The 19,295-nt window shown below is 37.4% G+C and overlaps 1 protein-coding gene across 1 annotated transcript in view; it reads left to right on the forward strand.

The window, feature by feature from the left end:
- vwa3b.L (von Willebrand factor A domain containing 3B L homeolog) overlaps positions 1–18,754 on the forward strand; it is a 68,685-nt gene extending 49,931 nt beyond the window's left edge. Inside the window, exons 28-35 of the mRNA XM_018247113.2 lie at positions 2,487–2,731; positions 3,905–4,064; positions 13,422–13,526; positions 13,677–13,798; positions 16,219–16,311; positions 16,846–17,011; positions 17,751–17,985; positions 18,396–18,754. Of these exons, the coding sequence (XP_018102602.1) occupies positions 2,487–2,731; positions 3,905–4,064; positions 13,422–13,526; positions 13,677–13,798; positions 16,219–16,311; positions 16,846–17,011; positions 17,751–17,985; positions 18,396–18,594 (1,325 nt within the window). The 3' untranslated portion in view covers positions 18,595–18,754. The remainder of the gene's footprint in view (positions 1–2,486; positions 2,732–3,904; positions 4,065–13,421; positions 13,527–13,676; positions 13,799–16,218; positions 16,312–16,845; positions 17,012–17,750; positions 17,986–18,395) is intronic.
- Positions 18,755–19,295: the final 541 nt, after the last annotated feature.

Here is a 19,295-nt window from a genome sequence, read left to right on the forward strand (position 1 = left end):
GATAACTCCATGTTAAACGGGGCAAGTGGCTAGAACTTACCAAAGAGATTTACCTTGGATTTACCTTAGGCTTACTATCTTAAAAAACATTTTTATACGACTAGTGCAGTCATCTTATGCAGCCATGGTGATGTTAAATGGATTGTAAGTTGGTCACTTGCCACACATAGACTGCAAGGCAGGGGGACAGAATTTGGGTTATTTTATGGGAAAATCAGTATGAATTAAGAGGGCATAGCTGAGTGATGACTCTGCCTACTGTTCTGCCATAGTTAATGATCCCTTGTTTGTTATTGCACTTAAATTGTGGCCTTCCCTCTTTTCAATTTCTCAATTTTACATCTGTCTATTCAATGTAAAACTAAATGCAAAACTTTTTTATTAGTCTGCATAAAACTGGGTGGCATGCATCATATATGTAGTAGTGCTGAGTGCAAAAATGAGCATAAACTTTCATGCATTAAAGCGTCATTCATAAATCACTTGTGCCTATGTTTTCTTTTCTGCTTAAGAAAACTCTACACATAGGGGGTTATTTGCTAAGCTCCAAATGCAAAAATCACGAAAGATTCGTGATTTTTTTTTAATGAACTCAGACTTTTAAAAAAAAAAAATCACAAATTTTTCTGGATTTATTAAACCCCGAGGATGGAAAAGTCTGAATCAGAAAATCCGGCATGTCAGACCTGTCGAGCTTGCATATACTGTAAGTCAGTGGGAGAAGTCCCAATGATTTTCTTTTGATGTGGTCTGGGTTTTGTGCAATACCCCAAAGTTTTCGGGGTTTTCGGACAAAAAACATAAGAATTCTGAGTTTTCAGATGAAAATTCCGAAAAAAACCAAATGTTTGGGAAAATTTAATTATATATAAGCATAAAAAACCCTGAGCAGATTTGATCAGAGTTTGCAGCAGAAAATGGTTGGATAAAATCTGACTTTGCTAAATAACCCCCATAGTGTCTACTACTGTGCAAGGGAACACATATCTACTCTACATCTGCCTTTGACCAGGTTTTAAATACATGGTTGCACACTGTACCTACAGTATGTACACTCATTGTTTATCCAATGAAGCCACATGTTACTAAAAATTTATAATGATATGATCCTGTTGATGCCCATTATGAAGTATAATATAACCAAACTGATGCAGTTTTGATTCTGGATTTTAGCATAGCTTACCTCTAGTGGCTTTTGCAAATTTTTAAGCATACTATAATAAAACATACACATTTGCACCAGGATGGGCTTATTCCAGCCAGAAGGTAGCATTTACTGGTCACCTGTTTCATACCAACAATCTGATTGGTTGCTAGACCTGGCACAAACATGTTTTATTTTAGAGTGAATAAAAGACACTTATTTACTAGATTAGATTGTGATGTCCCCACTAATCATATATAATGCCCTATTTGGCTGATATCTCATAATTTACGTACATTGCTTTCAGTATATAAAAACCTTGGTCAACTCATATCATACTTAAAATGGAATTATTTCCGGGATAGTTCCCCTTTAAACATTCATTTAGTTGGGAAAAACTGTGTAATATTAAAAGGAAACATACTCGGCTACTCTTTGAACTCAGTTATGATGGTAATCAGCAAACATAACATGTCTGTATTTAAAGAGCATATTTTATGCTTGGGTGATATTTATATAAGCAACTGGAATTCATTCTGCCGGCTCTGGTCTCTCATTTTCCTGATATATTTCATTCTCACTCTGCCATTTCTGCCTTTTGCATAATTCATTTCATTTGGATTGAGCAAATTGTTGTAGGCATTATCTTCTTCACACACTGCCCATTTGAAAGCACTCATTAAAGTCTCAGATGGTCTTCCTTTTTTCATTGTCACAGATAAATTATACCTTTTAGATGGAGAATAACGGAAAAAATGTCTGTATTATTATTGGAAGACTTTGTCAAAGAAGAAAATGCTATAAGACTCCTGAGAGAAGATGAACTCAGAGCTTTTTCTGGATTCAGAATGGAAATAACACAAACTTAGGATATATTATGTGGCTTTTAAATCATATACATAAGTTATCTATAGGCATTAATTGTTGTTAATTCTAAAAAGCACACAGTTGCATAAGTATTTTCAAAAACATTCCAAGGGAAAAGAAAAAAGGTTTTGCTTGTGCCTGTGAAGAAAATGTATTTTCTTTTTTTTTTCTAATCTGGAAAAGGCAGCAACCAGTGGGAAACCTAGACTATAATGGACCCTGGTGCAGAATGTGATGTGTTGGCCAGGAACAATGATAAGCCCAATAACAACAGTTTTATATTTCTATCCACAAATATCCCTCAATCACCCACAGGTTTGCAATGAGCTGAAAGCACAATTCTTAGGTACATTTTCTAGTACAGTTGCTACTCTTCATTCCTGTAGTTACTGTATGTTTTGTTTTACTGATCAGATTTTGACACTGCCACTGAACTGGATTGTGTGTTTACACAGTTTTGATTTTTTTTTTGCAGATAATGCTTTTGACTTTGAGAAAGCCACATTAGGAACCCCACGAGACCCACTTTCACCCCTTACTACAGTCCCTTCAATTCTTCAGTCATCATGGAAGGCAACACCCAGATCTTCATTATCTTCCATAAACATTAAATCTCTGGATTCTTCAGAGATGTCGCAAAGCATAAATATTAGCAAAAAACTAGAAAAGCTTATCTTACACATCACTCAGTTCCAGCAGAAACAGCGAGAAAAGCAGCAGGTGATATGGTGTTGTATATATACTGTATATACATACTGTGTGCCGTGACATTTTTGTGGCAATGTTTGTTGCATTTTTAATTTATAAATATAGATATATATGTGTGTGTCCCTAAAGGGGTTATGCAACAAAAGGTGAAACATTTGTTATACTATAACATCAAGCACATTTACTTGTCACCTGTTTTAAAGCAAATTATTGTTTGAGTTATTGGAGCTGGGAAATAACATAATGACTTTTATTACATATAGGGACTAGTCTCTAGTAAATGTTAAGGAAAGTTTTTAACCTTAATACAGAACATTCAGTTCTCAGGTTAGGCACACAAATGTGTGCTTTTTTAAATACACTACTTTCTGTGATATTTCAAGCACAACTTAAAGTAGAACTAAAGCATAACAAAGAAGTAGCTAAAAATGCTGCACCTTATGTTTTGGGCTTCTGTACCTACCAGCCCAAGACAACCACAGCCTTTAAGCAGTAAAATTCTGTACCTCTGGAGATGCCCCAGTAGCTCCCCTTCTTCTTTTCTGCTCATTCACAGCACATGCTCTGGACTGCTGTCACGTTACTTAAATTTAGGGACCAACTCACATTATACATATTCTACATATAGAATCTAAATGTCACGATACAAGGTTGATTAGTAAATAATTTAGATTCAGATTACATGACAGCTCAGAAACCAGTTCAATGCAGATACATCTCTTTACTCCCATTGACCGCTGTTCTAATCTATCGATTTGCAATCCTCCCATCTAGGCCACTGTTTTGAAAAATAATACTAACAGTAACGTTACTAGAGGGGGTGGGCTCTGGTGCAGGACGTTCAGCCGGGCCCCCCATCCCCCTCCGTACACGTTTTTTTGCCCGTAATCAGTGGCACGCATACTACCGGGGAGTTCTGAGGGGGTGCGAACCCTGGCCCAACACACCCCCTGCTCCCCCGGTAGTTCCGCCACTGAATACTAATACATTAAATAAATATATTTTTAGTTTCAGTGCTTTAAAAAAAGTACAAATTATCAGCTTCATATCTATTGATAAAAAATTACTGTTTTGAACTGAATCTTCCTTGCAACGTAATATGTATTTGAACTAGCTGCAATATCCCCAATAAAAAAAATATCCATGGAAATGATCATCTTTTCTTAAACTTTTTTTTATGAACAGTCAGTTCAAGAATACCTAAAACAGCTCATAATTTTAAAGTCTCATCAAGATAAATGTGGGCTGGAGGAAGAACAGAGGGATCTTGTTAAGCAGCAAATTGATCTACTGCAGCAGCTGAGAATGCTGACACCTATTAACAGTATTCAACAGACAAAGTCCGGTAAGCACATTTATTTAGTCCTTTGTCCTTCGCTCTTTCTACTTTATGTACACATAAATGTATTTTCAAATATACATTAGTAATAATGCATGGATACTGGTGATTATGATGATTTACCTAATGGAAGAAAGTATAATTCCCAACCAATTTTCAAAATATATTAATTACAAAAATTATTTTAATGTCATTGTAAACGTAATTGCTATTGAAAGCTATATCTGTCCCTTGCTATTCTCTGCACTCATTACTGGCTCTGTCTTGAAATAATGTAACAGAAGCCAGCCATTACACCAATTACTCAAATACCTTCCTAACTTCTTCACAGGTCTGTTAATCAGATGGCTTCTGCCACATTGTCAGAACTAGACAATGGATTCTGTTTTACAATTACTTTACTTACAATTTAACATCCTCTGAGATAGTCCTTTATTTTGTGCTTCACTGCCAAGGCTTTTGCTAATGTTTCTAAGTTCCCCAACATGCAGTAAGGGTTGAATATTGAAGGTTTCTCTAAAAATATATTGCATAAAACAGCTCATATGTAAACAATGCTTCATCTAAATGAACCATTTTCATAAAATATATGGAACAGATAGAGGGAGTCTTTAATACCCACACTTCTTCCTGTTACAGTTACTATCTGCATTATTTCCAGGGCTGCTTTAAGCTACCAGTGGGCCCAGAGCAAAAGTTTCATTGGTGGCCCTCCACTGTGTTTTTTAGGCCCTTTTTGCCAGATGCATTTCCCAGCATTTTTCTCTGCTGCCCAGCTGTGTTTTGCAATTAAATTATGGCATAGTAGAATTTTTCTTATAGAAACCAGTAGGACTGTGTACTGTATTTGTATGTGCATAAGAGACCAGTCCTGTCTACTTCTGTAAAACCTATTCTTTTCGGGTGGGAGAGGTGGGGATGGCACATTTAATTTGTTTTCTCAACTCAGGTTAGAAATAAGTGACAAGCACCCGACTATTACGTCATAGGCACATGTCTCTCCTATGTACCCCTTGTTATGGCCCTGCTTACACTACTTAAAGGGCTTGTTCACCTTTCAATATATTTTTAGTATGATGTAGAAAATGATATTCTAAGACAATTCACAATTTGTTTTCATTTTTTAATATTTGTGGGTTTTGAGTAATGTAACTTTTTATTCAGCAGCTCGCCAGTTTGCAATGACAGTAAGCTGGTTACAAGGGTTTAGATTACCCTAGCAACCGTGAATTGATTTGAATAAGAGAGTGGACTATGAACAGGAGAGGGTCTGAATAGAAAGAGAAGTAAAAAGCAGCAATTACAATACGTTTGTAGCCTTACAGATCATTTAGTTTTTAGATTGGGTCAGTGACCCCCATTTGAAAGCTGGAAACAGGTTTAAGAACAATGCAAATAATTTAAAAACTATAACAAATAATTACAATCAAAAGTTTTTTTAGAATTAGCCATTTTATAACATACTAAAAGTTAACTGCAAGATGAACCACCCCTTTAAAGCACTTGAAATTGTAAAATTTCTCTAAAACATGATATGCCTGAAGTACTATGAACATTTTGCCATCTGCTCATTCACTGTATTAAAAGTATTAGAAAATATACCATCATACAAGGTGGTGAGGGCCCCACCGGCCCAGATCCGCACCAAAAAGAGACAAAAAAGTGTGTATATGTGCATGTGTGTGTGCACTTGCAGGCCCCCCAGTCTGACCCTGGATATACTTTATTACTCCCTTCTTTGGCTTGGTGCACGTCCTCCAATGGCCACTTAGCACTGGCAATACTGGCAAAGAAATTAGTCCAGCACCCACAATATTCAATAAAACGGCCTTTATTGGACCAAGGGCATTACAGCAACGTTTCAGACCAAATGGTCTTTTATCAAGCTAATCAACATGTGATTCAATAGTGCTACTTATACTCTCATACACCATCTAGTGGTCATTTGTGTAAACTAATTCAAACAACATGGAACAATCAATAATTCTTTTTCATTTGCCAGTGTAACATCATGTAACTAAAACAATACACAAACAAGTGCACAATACCGATTTGAAGCCGACCCAATGTCTAATGTGAAATTATCTGTAAGACATAAAAAGATAATAGAACAAATAAAATCAGAATAAAACCCAATCAGAAAAATATTAAAATCATCGGAAAATAGGACTCAAGTCATATTCTTGATTTAGGCCCCCTGGTTCTAGGGTTTCAAGTTTTCTAATCCAATATGCCTCCTTGTATAATAACTCCTTTAACCTGTCCCCTCCCCGACGCTTAGGCTCAATGGTCTCTACAATCTGAAATTTTAACTGATTGACCCTGTGAGCATGCTCGATAAAGTGCCCGGCCACTGCTTGATCTTTTTTTTCGGTATTAATTGCAGATTTGTGCTCTCATATCCATTCACGGACCGTTCTCTTGGTTTGACCGTTCTCTTGGTTTGACCGTTCTCTTGGTTTGACCGTTCTCTTGGTTTGACCGTTCTCTTGGTTTGACCCACGTATGCTAGTCCAATGTGGCCCCCGCATACGCAAACTTTTTCATGAATCAATTCGAAACTAAATTTGTATATGGTAATGAATTGTTTAAAACACATTGTAAAAAATGGTTACGTTACATAGATGATGTGTTTGCGCTGTGGGCGGGGCCATATTGGACGCTTGAGATGTTTGTTCAGGAAATAAATAATGCCTTACCCTTTATAAAATTTTCCCTAAATGCACATCTGGAGGAGATCCCGTTTTTAGATACCAGGGTCTATAAGCAGGGTGGATGGGTAATGACAGATCTGTATGTAAAACCCACGGACCGAAATTTACTGTTACACTATCGATCCTTTCATCCGCCACAATTAAAGAGGGCATTTCCCAAATCCCAATTAAGTAGAGTAAAGTGAATAGTGACCTCAAGTGAAATAGCAGACAAGAGATTGACGGAAATGTGTAACAAATTTCGTGAGAGGGAATACCCAGATAGTCTCTTAAATAGACAACTAGAGGAGGTAAAAAGTCAGGAAAGATCAGAGATGCTTAAAGGGAAAGAAAAGAATAGGGAAAACCATGTCACATTTGTAACACAATACAACACCTTGAGTAAGCAGGTTGCTAACATTTTACGATGACACTGGCCACTAGTTAAAGGGGAAGGAAACCTAGTCGGCGCAAACCCCCCACCCCCCCTCCCGTTTGTTGCCCACCCTCGTTCCTCCCCCCTGGCCTACCCGTCCCGCTGGGCAAATACCCCTAACTTGTTACTTACCCTTCTGCGCAGGTCCAGTCCAGGGAGTTCACCGACGACATCTTCTTCCACGCGATCTTCTTCCTGCTGTGAACAGCGCTTTGGCTCATGCGCAGTAGGATCATTTCGCCGGTACGGATCTACTGCACATGCGCCAAAAGTCACGCGCATGCGCAGTAGATCGTACCGGCGAAATGATCCTACTGCGCATGCGCCGTTCACAGCAGGAAGAAGATCGCGTGGAAGAAGATGTCGTCGGTGAACTCCCTGGACTGGACCGGCGCAGAAGGGTAAGTAAGAAGTTAGGGGCATTTGCCCAGCGGGACGGGTAGGCCAGGGGGGAGGAGGGAGGGTGGGCAACAAACGGGAGGGGGGGTGGGGGGTTTGGGCGACTAGGTTTCCTTCCCCTTTAAGGATAACTTACCCCAAGTAACGGCATTCGACAGAACCCCAGTTATAGCATATAAGAAAGGGAGGTCACCTGGTTCAATGCTAGTGCATTCAGATATTGGAAAAAATAGTAAACAAAAGAGTATGGAAATTAGGGGGAGAGTAGGGTCCTATCCTTGTCTTAATTGCAATTGTTGCTCTAATGTACAAGTAGGGGAATGTATTTTTCACCCCAGAAAAGGTAACCCCATAAAAATAAGAGGCCGTTACACTTGTGGTTCCACATATGCAGTGTATGTGATCAAATGTCCATGTGGACTAGCATACATGGGTCAACCCAAGAGAACGGTTCGTGAACGGATACGAGAGCACAAATCTGCAATTAATACCGGAAAAAAGTTTCAATCAGTTAAAATTTCAGATTGTAGAGACCATTGAGCCTAAGCGTCGGGGAGGGGACAGGTTAAAGGAGTTATTATACAAGGAGGCATATTGGATTAGAAAACTTGAAACCCTAGAACCAGGGGGCCTAAATAAAGAATATGACTTGAGTCCCATTTTCCGATGATTTTAATATTTTTCTGATTGGGTTTTATTCTGATTTTATTTGTTCTATTATCTTTTTATGTCTTACAGATAATTTCACATTAGACATTGGGTCGGCTTCAAATCGGTATTGTGCACTTGATTGTGTATTGTTTTAGTTACATGATGTTACACTGGCAAATGAAAAAGAATTATTAATTGTTCCATGTTGTTTGAATTAGTTTACACAAATGACCACTAGATGGTGTATGAGAGTATAAGTAGCACTATTGAATCACATGTTGGTTAGCTTGATAAAAGACCATTTGGTCTGAAACGTTGCTGTAATGCCCTTGGTCCAATAAAGGCCGTTTTATTGAATATTGTGGGTGCTGGACTAATTTCTTTGCCTGGATATACTTTACTCACAAGCAGCTTACAATTTAACTTTAAATCTTACCCCAAAACAGTAATATACATTTTCCTTTTTTTTGTTTACTATTGTGGTTTACAACAGATAACGGCTTTGGGCTGTACTATTTGGCTGTGATTTTATAACAAGAGCAAACTAGAACATTTTTTCCCTGTTATACTTTGCAGTCACTTCTCTCTGAAATCCCTTTTCACGGTGGCTGCTGGATCATAGTTTCTCATTTAGCCTTCCCAAGACACCAGGAGATTAGTTCTAGCCCATTACTCCGACTAATTCCTATCATGGTACAGAGGAGCACATACGACTTTTTTTTGTCTAAGAGCAGCAAACCGGAAAAAAAATTGTCTGTATTTCTTGCAGTCCCAAAGAAGGCACGACTCAGTCATGTTATTATCATGATTCATTTCTATAGCATCAGCAAAATTCTAAGCCCTTTAAAAAAATATATACAACAAAATCCTTACAAATAAATATAGAATAAAACTGCAAGATCAGAGTTGCTCCCAGCTAATTACATATGAGTTAATTTCCTACAATGCAAATTAATATCAATATTAAGGGAACACAGGTTATCAGTTGTTTGGTTTGATGTCATAACTTGCTCTGTTATATTGACAAAACACTTTTTATTTTATCTGAATCACTTTTTTAAAAATAGTTCTTTAACTGTTGTTTCCTGGACATTGCTTAACTACACAACTCCCCCTAATCCTCCTGCTCTCAATCCTGAAGCACAACAGCTGATATGACAAACGTTGCCAATTGTCAGCCCTCAGTGAGTGTTCCATGAACTGTAGCACAATTACATTGCTGAAACCTGTAGATCAGAATCATATAGTGGTTCTCTGGGATACAAAAAGAAGAGTATCCAAACTAATACTAAGCAAGGCGTAAATCCCAGATTAACAGATTGCCTAATGGATTTTGCTGGATTTTCCAGGGCTGCTTCTGAAAGTGACAGTCTTTCTTGCAAAGATGAGAGATCAGAAAGCTGTTAGCACTCACACCGTGTCCTATGTACTCTGCATGTGCACACTGAACAAGCTGCCAGCTAGGCCTTGTCCATAAGAATACACCACCTTATGTATGACCTTTATTGCCCTTCATCAATACATTCAAGCTTCAACAGCATACTCAAAATATTTCCACTTTAACTTTCCTCATACTTTTTTAGTACATTTTTACAAGCTCCAACACCCCATTTGCTCCATGATATAGTTAATTAGTAACTATAGAAACAACATAACTATAGTGGTGGTTAGGTAAGGATTGTGACCTTTCGCAAGTCATAGAGCTAACCAGTATATCATAGACTAATTGTACATTCCCCTACTGTGCAAGGAAATTATTATTATCCTTTACATAGTGCCAACATATTCTGCAGAGCTTTAAAGAGATGATCAGGGGTGCTTCGCCAATGAGGCAAGTTGAGGCTGTTGCCTCAGACGGCAGCACCCCACTAGGTACCAGGGCCAGCAAAAATGCTGCTCCTGGTACTTTAAGAGCGAATTTCCGGGGGAGGGGGGGGGCAGCAGCAACTGCTGCTGCCTCAGGTGGCGGAGGGGCCCGGATCGCCCCTGGAGATGATACATCATATGGGAGTCTTTATAAACTCCCATAAACTCTAAATTCGACCCTTGATAAATCTGCCCCCTAATGTCAATTAAAGGATTATTTTCAGAGATGGAACTTTAGAAGACTTGATATAGCATTGTGAATAACAAGTTCAGTCTCAGTAGTGTTCCATTGAGTGGTGGGTTAGCTTGTTAATAAGGAATAACAAGTTCATCCTGAGTTCACCACCAGAGGGTCATTCTGTTCGCTGTGTTGTGGCCATAAGCCTAATGTTTTATTCTTACAAACAACCTCTCCCTACCTCTTAAGTACTTTATGATGTTCTCCTCTGTATGTCGCATCCCAAAAGGTGGAAATATCCCCTTTTCCTACTCCATGAATGGTGCTTTCTCTTACTGGTAAGTACTGAGCTTACTTTAGTTTCTGTACAACTCTGTAAACTCTGATGTACAAGGACCACTTAACCTGTGTTAGTCAGTATTATGTAATCTGCATATTTAATGTACACACCTCTCTCTATTGTACAGCAGAAAATGTTGCCACTTTATTAAAAATTATTTTTAACGAGTATATATATATATATATATATAAGAGACAGGGTTGAGTTATTGTGGCATTAGTCACATGCCACTGACAAGAAGTACCAGAAGGACACAGCAGTGTAAATGAAGCTACAGAGTTCTGTGTGTCCTTGAACATAAAAAATCTGCAAATACAGAGAACACAAAGCATGTAAATGAGTGACTGTATGAGATGATTATTGCCTTGTCCATCATGAACAGGAAAGCTGTGTCTGTAAAACAAAACGTAGCTTTTTTATCAGAACAGGCTATTATCCTCAAGGTAAGAACCTGCAACGAGAGAGGTTTTATTTTGTGTTATATGCAGAGCCACATAAACTATAGTAAGTGTGTCGATGCATTTGCAGAGAGGAGATGGTAACCATGATATCTGCACACTGTGTCATGCTGCTTTTATCTGCCATTACACTAAGTTTCTGTGTGTGCAGCCATGAAAAGTAAATAATATCAGTTAGAATATATATGTATATGTAAATTGCATTTAAAAGGTAAGTCACCTTCACAAAACATATTGGGGGTAATGTAATAAAAGGCACTTAGTTTGCCCAGAAACAGTAACCCATAGCAACCAATCAGAAGGTTGCATTCACTAGTCACCTGTGTAAAAGCAAAGATCATATTTGTAGCTAATGGTAACTGCTCTTGGGCAAACTTAGTGCCTTTAATTACATATTGGGGTTTGTTTACCAGCAGTAAACCATAAATAATACTTTTAGCTTTACTGATGTTTAGTATGAGTTTATTCATGTTTATTACACAGCAACAATTTCAGTTCCATGCATTAGATGCTATAAAAGCCAGTGTCAGATTGGGCTGTCTGGAGCCCCCCCACCCCACGACACCTCAAGGCCCCCCCACCCAGTCACTTTATTTGCAGCAAGCTTGCACCTTTCCTTGCTCCTTTTAGCACGACACACATCTCTACTTGTGGCCGCCTTGCCGCGCATTCAAGGTAGGGCAGGGGAGTAGCCGCACAAGTCCGGGATCAGAGCAGGGAGTGGTCCTGTGTCGGCGTGGCCCCCAAAGTCTGACACTGGTCAAAGCTCTAGGGTCAGCAAACATGCTCTTTATAGGCTAATGCTATAAAATGCCAGCAACTAATTTACTAAAGCTTGTTGATAAGCTTGTTGACATGAAACAGGAGAGTGAACAAATTCACTTCAGAAATTTGAAGGAAAATTGTAAGAATGAATATATGCATTTGAAAAAGTAATTTGTGTCTACTGTTTTATGAAGTTAAGCTAACCCATTAAGTTTAATATGTATCTCTTAATTGTATGGTGTAAAATGCAGAATCTAACATTTAAATAGTTCCAGATCCATATGTAAAGCAGAAGGAAAGCTCCAAGACAGTTTATTGCCAACAGATTAGCCACAAAAGTGTGAGCTAAAACGCTTTATTTATTCTGCAGAATGCTTTACCATACCTGAGTAAACAGCTCTAGACACTGTTTCTGTTTAGGATAGAAGTTGCCATATAAGCTTGGTGTGACATCACTTCCTGCCTGAGTCTCTCCCTGCTCACTTACAGCGCTGAGCTCAGATTACAGCAGGTATGGGAGGAGGGAGGGGGAGAGGAACAAACTGAGCATGCTCAAGCCCTGGAGGTTTAAGATGAAAACAGGAAGTCTGATACAGAAGCCCATGTGTACACAATAGAAGGAAAGAAATGATGTGTTTCTTTTGACAGAGGACTCGGAGCAGCACTACTTTGAGGGGTTACTGGTGTATTTATATAGACCTTTCTGATAAAGCTTACTTAATTTTAGCCTTTCTTTCTCCTTTAAATGTTTTTCAAATGTAAATGTGCAAAAAGTGCTGCCAAAACAGAAAGTACACAGTCAGTATGGAGTTCGGTTCTCTTACATTTCAGTGGGCCACAAATGCTCTTCCTGTTCAAATGTCACTAGGCAAAGGTTTATGGTGGCTTTCCTGTGCCTCATCATCTTGGTAGAAATAATTTATGGCATTTAGTACAGGTATTCCTTACACCAGTGTGGACTGCAGGCTATATTGTACTTTAATCTTTATCAAACATATTTCATAACGTCTACAATGGTTCTTGCAGTGATTGCAGCACCTATAGCTATTGTTTTGGCTAATTTATGGCATTTGGCCATTCCTCTGGGAATTTATCCAGCTATCTAGTTTTTTTTTATTGTTGCTTACAATAATGTGACTGTTGCTGCTTATATTCTTCCAAAAAATATTAATATATATATACTTTATTGCAGGGGTGTCCAAAAGGTAGAGCGGGCTGGTGATCAGTAGATCTCAAGACACTATCAACAAACAGCTTGTCTAAATGACCCTTCTGTTTTATTATTATTATAATTATAATTATTTATTAGTTACTCTGATAAGGTTATATAAGAAATAGTTGTTGTTGTTTTTTTAATATAGCAATATAATTTCTCTTATAAATCAATATAATATTTAAGTAATATTTTCCATGGAATAGAATTCTAACAATGATATTATGGATGTAGATCTATCTACCTAACCAGCAGAAGTGAAGAGATAGGAATGTTTAGGAAGAGCAAGTAAATGAAAATCAAGATTATCTCTCCATGGCAATATTCAGAAGTGCATTCTCTGCATGCTCTGTTTTTTTCCTAGACCTCCATCCTAGTCTTGTAAATAAAAGCCAATCATACAAGTGCCCACTTGTTCCTGGACAGAGTGTTCTAGCTCGATCTTCATACACTGGATGGTATGAGAAAGGTAAAATCCTGGACAATGTGACTTATTTAAAAAAAATTTACTAACTACAGCATTTTTGCAGAATTTAGATTGAACACTTTTAATGGCAGATCTGTTAATTTTGTGATTGCTTACCATGTTCTCATTTCTGTTTTAACATTTTCATTCTAGCAACCATAGTCCATGATTGCGGGGATTTCAGTTATTTTATTAAGAGACCATCTGGAGAGATTGCAAGGTTGTGGAGAGACGATATGTTTAGTGATACTGATGACTACGAGAAAGATATAAAGGTATTTGTTATATAGACCAAAAATAGAAGAAGAATAGCAACAGTTTTTTTGGGGTTATATAATATCTTAAGTAATTTGGCAGCAACTGATGAGTCAGTAGAATTTGTAAATGGCTTTCTAGAGCTGGACCAAACATTTCATCTATTATTACATTACCGGCATTTCGAGTTATGAACTTTGTCCTGGTCCATTTACCTGCAGCAGAGCAGTTAGCTTTAATTGGACCAACATCTTGGATATTATGAGTTATTGTACTAGATAAAACAATAATAGTGTTACTACACAATTCTAGGCATTGTCATTCAATGGCTACTAAAGCAAATAAAGTTCTGTCTTGCATAAAAAGGCCAATAACTGAAGGCATAAAACATAATTTTGACTCTTTATAGGTCCCAGGTAGGGCCTTACTTTGAGTATGCAGTGCAATTTTAGGCTTCAGTCCTTAAGAAGCATATTAATGATCTCGAGAGAGTGCAGCGACGTGCAACTAAACTGGTGAAAAGAATGGAGGATTTAAACAATGAGGGTAGATATTATAGACAGATAGCAGGGAATCTTTATTACCTAGAAAAGAGCAACACACAAGAGTTCACCTCTTTAGACTTGAGGAACAGAACTTTAATTTGAAATAAGGATTGTTCACTGTGAGGGCAGGTTGGAGAATGCCACACTGGGTGATGTTGTGATGACATATTCTACAATAGTCACAACTGGGTTCCAACAACAACAACAGCCCCCTAAACTACATTCCCTGTTCCCACAACCCTAAGCTGAACAACCAAGTGAACCAAGTAAAAGCTGCAAGGCCTAATGAGAAATCTTTGCATTAAAACCTGAAAGAAAAGCATTGCAATGTATGCAAAGCAGGATCTTAAGTAAGCATTTCTGACGCATATTAATTGTCTGTAACATTTGATTTTATTAATGAAACCCTTGGGACAAAAATGAGAACATAACACATTTACTTACAGGAATGATTAAGTGGAAATTCATAGCCTACATCATAAATAATAGTAATCGGCTTCTCTGATGTTTGTAGACTGGAACATTTATTAAAACGTCAGCAGAATCTCTTCCTGTTCAGAGAAAAGTTCTGCATACAGTATACAAGTAAAGAGAAGTACAAAGAGGACTTTTTGTGTCAAGGGACATTATAAATGCTACTGGTCTAAAGATAAAGCCTGGTTTATGTTCCCCTGTGTTACATGTTGTATGTTTCTGATCCCCCAGTGATAACTTAAATGCAAAATACATTTCTGCATTCCAGGGAATAATATAGTGAATAAAGTACCCCCTCTTGTAAAATATAAGGATATTATAAGTTACCGAGGAGTTTCATGACCATATAAAAACACGAGGCCGAAGGCTGAGTGTTTTTATACAGGTCATGGAACTCCGAGGTAACTTCTAATATCCTCATATTTTGCAACAGGGGGTACTTTATTTATTATAATACACACTTTTCAGTGACATGTGACAGAAATGACATCAGAACTCACCATTTATAACTGATGACATCAGAACTCACCATTTATAAGGATATAATTTACAAGATATTCATGCCTTTTGTGTATTATATACCTTTACCTTCAGTCTGGTACCTGAATATTGATTGCTATGAATGGGATCTGAAGCTGTGGCAAATTTAAGACCACACAAAACTGAAGCTGACTCTGTTGCTGTATATGAATATGTTTTAGAAGGGTGGGACTTTCGCTTCACCTTCCTATAATTTCTCCTGTAATGAAACAATAATGGATGGATGCAGTAGGCACTGAACCCTTTGTTGAAACATGCAGAATAAGGATCAAACTATGTTAGTTCTAGCTGGGAAAAAGTAAATAACACCCACTGGATAACCAGATTATATATGCACAAATGGAACTTATTTGTGTACTGATTGCCTGGTCTGTTAGTTTGGCCTGTTACAACATCTGCCACATGCTGCTACCAACCCATTCACCACAAGGCATGAATTATGAATATTGCTTACAGGCATTCCTATACCATAAAATATGAGAACACTTTTTATTAGTCTGACTATTCTGCTTAATGAAAATCATTGTATGCAAAAAACCTTTCATCACACATACGAATGCATAATGCAAAATGACATAACTTTCTACGGACAATAGAAACAACACTCGCTATTAGTCTGTTTCTATGTTGGGTTACAGAGAAATGCCATATGCCTGGTTTTAGTTGTATATGGCTTCATAGATTGGTTTAATGCTGTAAATGTGACTTATACTGACATGATTCATCTCTCTATTATTCCCACACCCAACCAAATCCTTTTCCAATGTTTCTTGAAATTCTTTATGGTAGCGACAAATATAAACCCCTTTTCTACAAAAGGTTTTTGAATAATCAGTTTTGGCACTGAATGAAAAAGCAAATCATCCATTGTTTTTATGCAGGATTATGATCCAGTGATTGTGGCTCACCCCCTGCACGAAGGAAGTTACTGTCCAGGGGTCGTATTGAAGGTTATGGCAGATTTGAAATTGGTGGTAAGAATTAATAAAACATTTTTACAGCCTGATGCAAGCTCCTTCATGCTGACAATGAACCTACAGTATATCAGTTAATAGAAAATACTAGAAAATAAATGTCCCTTGTCAGTTAGAGTCAGCGATGCCTCTTCACAAAGATGTGTTTTAACAGACTGCTGCTATACTTCTGAAAAAATACTGGGTGAAAAATCTAATCACATATTGGTTGCTATGGGTTATTGCCCAGGTGCAAATTTGCCCAGTGTTTATAACTGAGCCCCAATAAATCACAATTGAATGGACATCCATGAAGAAGCAGCTTCTTGACCATATTATTCTTGAAAAAAGATAATCCAGCAAAATTGCAGTTATTGCTGAACAACAGCTTTCATCTTCCTCAGCCAAGATTCTGAATTAGTGCCCTTGTGGCTGATGCCGTAAAAATTGGTGTATTCAAATTATATCCATTGCAACTTGTCTGTGGTTTAATATAATTACCTATTCAGCCTATGTTTTTGCTACGTAATTTAATGAGTTTTACCAAATTTCTAGGTACAGTATTATGATAAGACTGAAGATTTGGTCCCAAGAGAACAGATTTATTCAACAACCATAGAAAGGTTTGAGAGGGACACCACATATATCATGGAGTGTGAAGAGCGATGGGTTGGTCAGCCGGTTGTTGCAAGGAATGACACAACTGGAACTTTTCAACTAGGTAAGCAGCTACAGAATTTGATGAAACCTTAGAAGGAAACCGGTTCTTTAATTGGCCTACTAAAAATGAATAAAATGTTATTTGTTTTTAAATAATGATTTTTTAAAAATCTCATTCAGTGACCTGCTTGTAACGAACTCATTCTGTTAGGAAAATGATCCTATTACAAAACAGATATGGGATCTATTATAAAGAATGCTTGGGACATTGGGTTTTGCAAATATGTATGATAATTGAATCAATTAATAATAATTTAATACAATACAATAATAATTTAATAAATCCATGATAAAACACCATACGTTGAAAATCCTATAAAACATTTAAACGTTAAGAGAAACATGACTAAGACGCAATTGGTAGAAGTGAAATTGTAGATGGAATTATCACTGTGGGGGGCCGCAGGAATACTGAGCAGCAGGATGGGGGGTTGGCTGGGGGGCCTTGTAGTATTGCAGTGGGCACAAATACTACTTGGCCCAGCTTTGGTATAGAATTATGCAATCTTAATTACCATCAAGTACAAGGCACTACTTATAATAGAGAAATAGAAATTCCCATTAAAAAAAATATTTTTTAAAAGAGTCTCTATAGGAAATGGCTTATTTCAGATATTTCTGGCTATCAGATAATGCTGTAGATCCCACACCTGTATTATACGATGCAACTTAATTGTGTTCATATATACAGTCATACACAGTTAGGCTGTGCTGTTTATTATGTGCTTCTGTTCCCTCAGCTGAAGTGCAGAAATGCATTGGGAATGGGAAGCAGTACATCATTTGCTGGGCAGATGGCAAAACTGCAAGACAAGACATTGAGTGGATCTTTGGGAAATTTAGCCAGCCACGTGTACTTAAAGTTGGTGCCCACGTCCTAACTCTAGCAAATCCATCATCCCTCACATTTTTACCTGGCATTATTACTGAGTACAATGGAGCACGGCTAAAGGTTGCATTTTGCAATGGCAAAAGGTAAGTGAATTTGGTCCCTAAAATGTGTTATTTTTACACTCACAGTAATTAATATCCAATGAACTAACATTTTCAACTTTTTTTATGGCTTGTTGCAACAAAGTAGTGGGCAAGGCTGTTAAGGGAATTTTTAGGTGTATTTACAAATACAAACGTAAGTGCAGACAGTGTACTAAAGTGAACACAAAGTTGTGTCCATATCAAAGGCATTCATACTTTCCTGGCATTTATGCCCATACACATTCCTTACACTTGTGTTATGATGATGCTCCCTGGCAGTGGTTTCAGTATCATGAGTGAAATTGCTAAATAGAAAGATAGATAGATAGATAGATAGATAGACATGTTGGCAGTGTCTTTTTTTGTGCAGTCATTCTTGAGTAATGGAGTTTCTGGCTAACATCTTCTAGTTGCCAGAATGTGGAACCCCCTCACTGCTTTGGTCTGTCTGAGAAGAAGTTTAACTTGGCTGTGACATTCTTTCACCAACAAAACCATGAAAAAGAAGGTAGTGAAGTTGGCTCAGATACCGAGAATGAAGACTCGCTGTCAGAGATCTCCTCTGTCACCATATCATCAAGTGATTCAGAAAGTGAAAGGAGCGACTAGAGATGCACAAGCACAATTTGAACTTTTACGTATTCTTGATCTAAAAACAAACCCATGTATGACTGATAAATTTCTTATCCCTTGGCTGCCTACAAGATTGAGTGTGTAAAGTTATGGCTGATCTAAAGGGTTTAATAAACAACATGGTGATTTATTACAATATATTTTCAAGCTTTGAAATAATTTTTGCTTTTTTGCATCTGAATGGGTGACATCTGGCAAGTGATAGCAAGTATCTGAGAATTGGCATACTTGTGCTTGGGCTTATGTACATAGAGCATAAAGCTAACAAATATTATTCAGAACTTTAATCTGCATTAAAAATGTAACATATTTTGAGAAAAAGAAAACACAGCTTACATTTTAATAGTATACAATCTAAGGACAATAATTAAACAACAGAAAAAATGGTTTTCTAGAAACCAGCCAAATTATTGGTTGTGCCACTAGCACAGGGTGAAACTGTGGTTACTGGGATATGAATCCTTTTAGCATTAGTTTTTATTACAAGTTGAACCATACAGGACAGAACTGTTAAACTGAAGATGACTTTCATTTTACATGTAAAGGGGTGGGGTGTTCACCTTGAAGTTCACTTTTAGTATGTTATAGTGACCAAATCTAAAAAAAACTGTTTCAATTATTTTTTCATATTTTCTTTTTAAATTATTTGCCTTTTTCTTTTGAGTCTTTCCAGCTTT

Source organism: Xenopus laevis, chromosome 2L, assembly GCF_017654675.1.
Source record: "Xenopus laevis strain J_2021 chromosome 2L, Xenopus_laevis_v10.1, whole genome shotgun sequence".
Taxonomy (NCBI): domain Eukaryota; kingdom Metazoa; phylum Chordata; class Amphibia; order Anura; family Pipidae; genus Xenopus; species Xenopus laevis.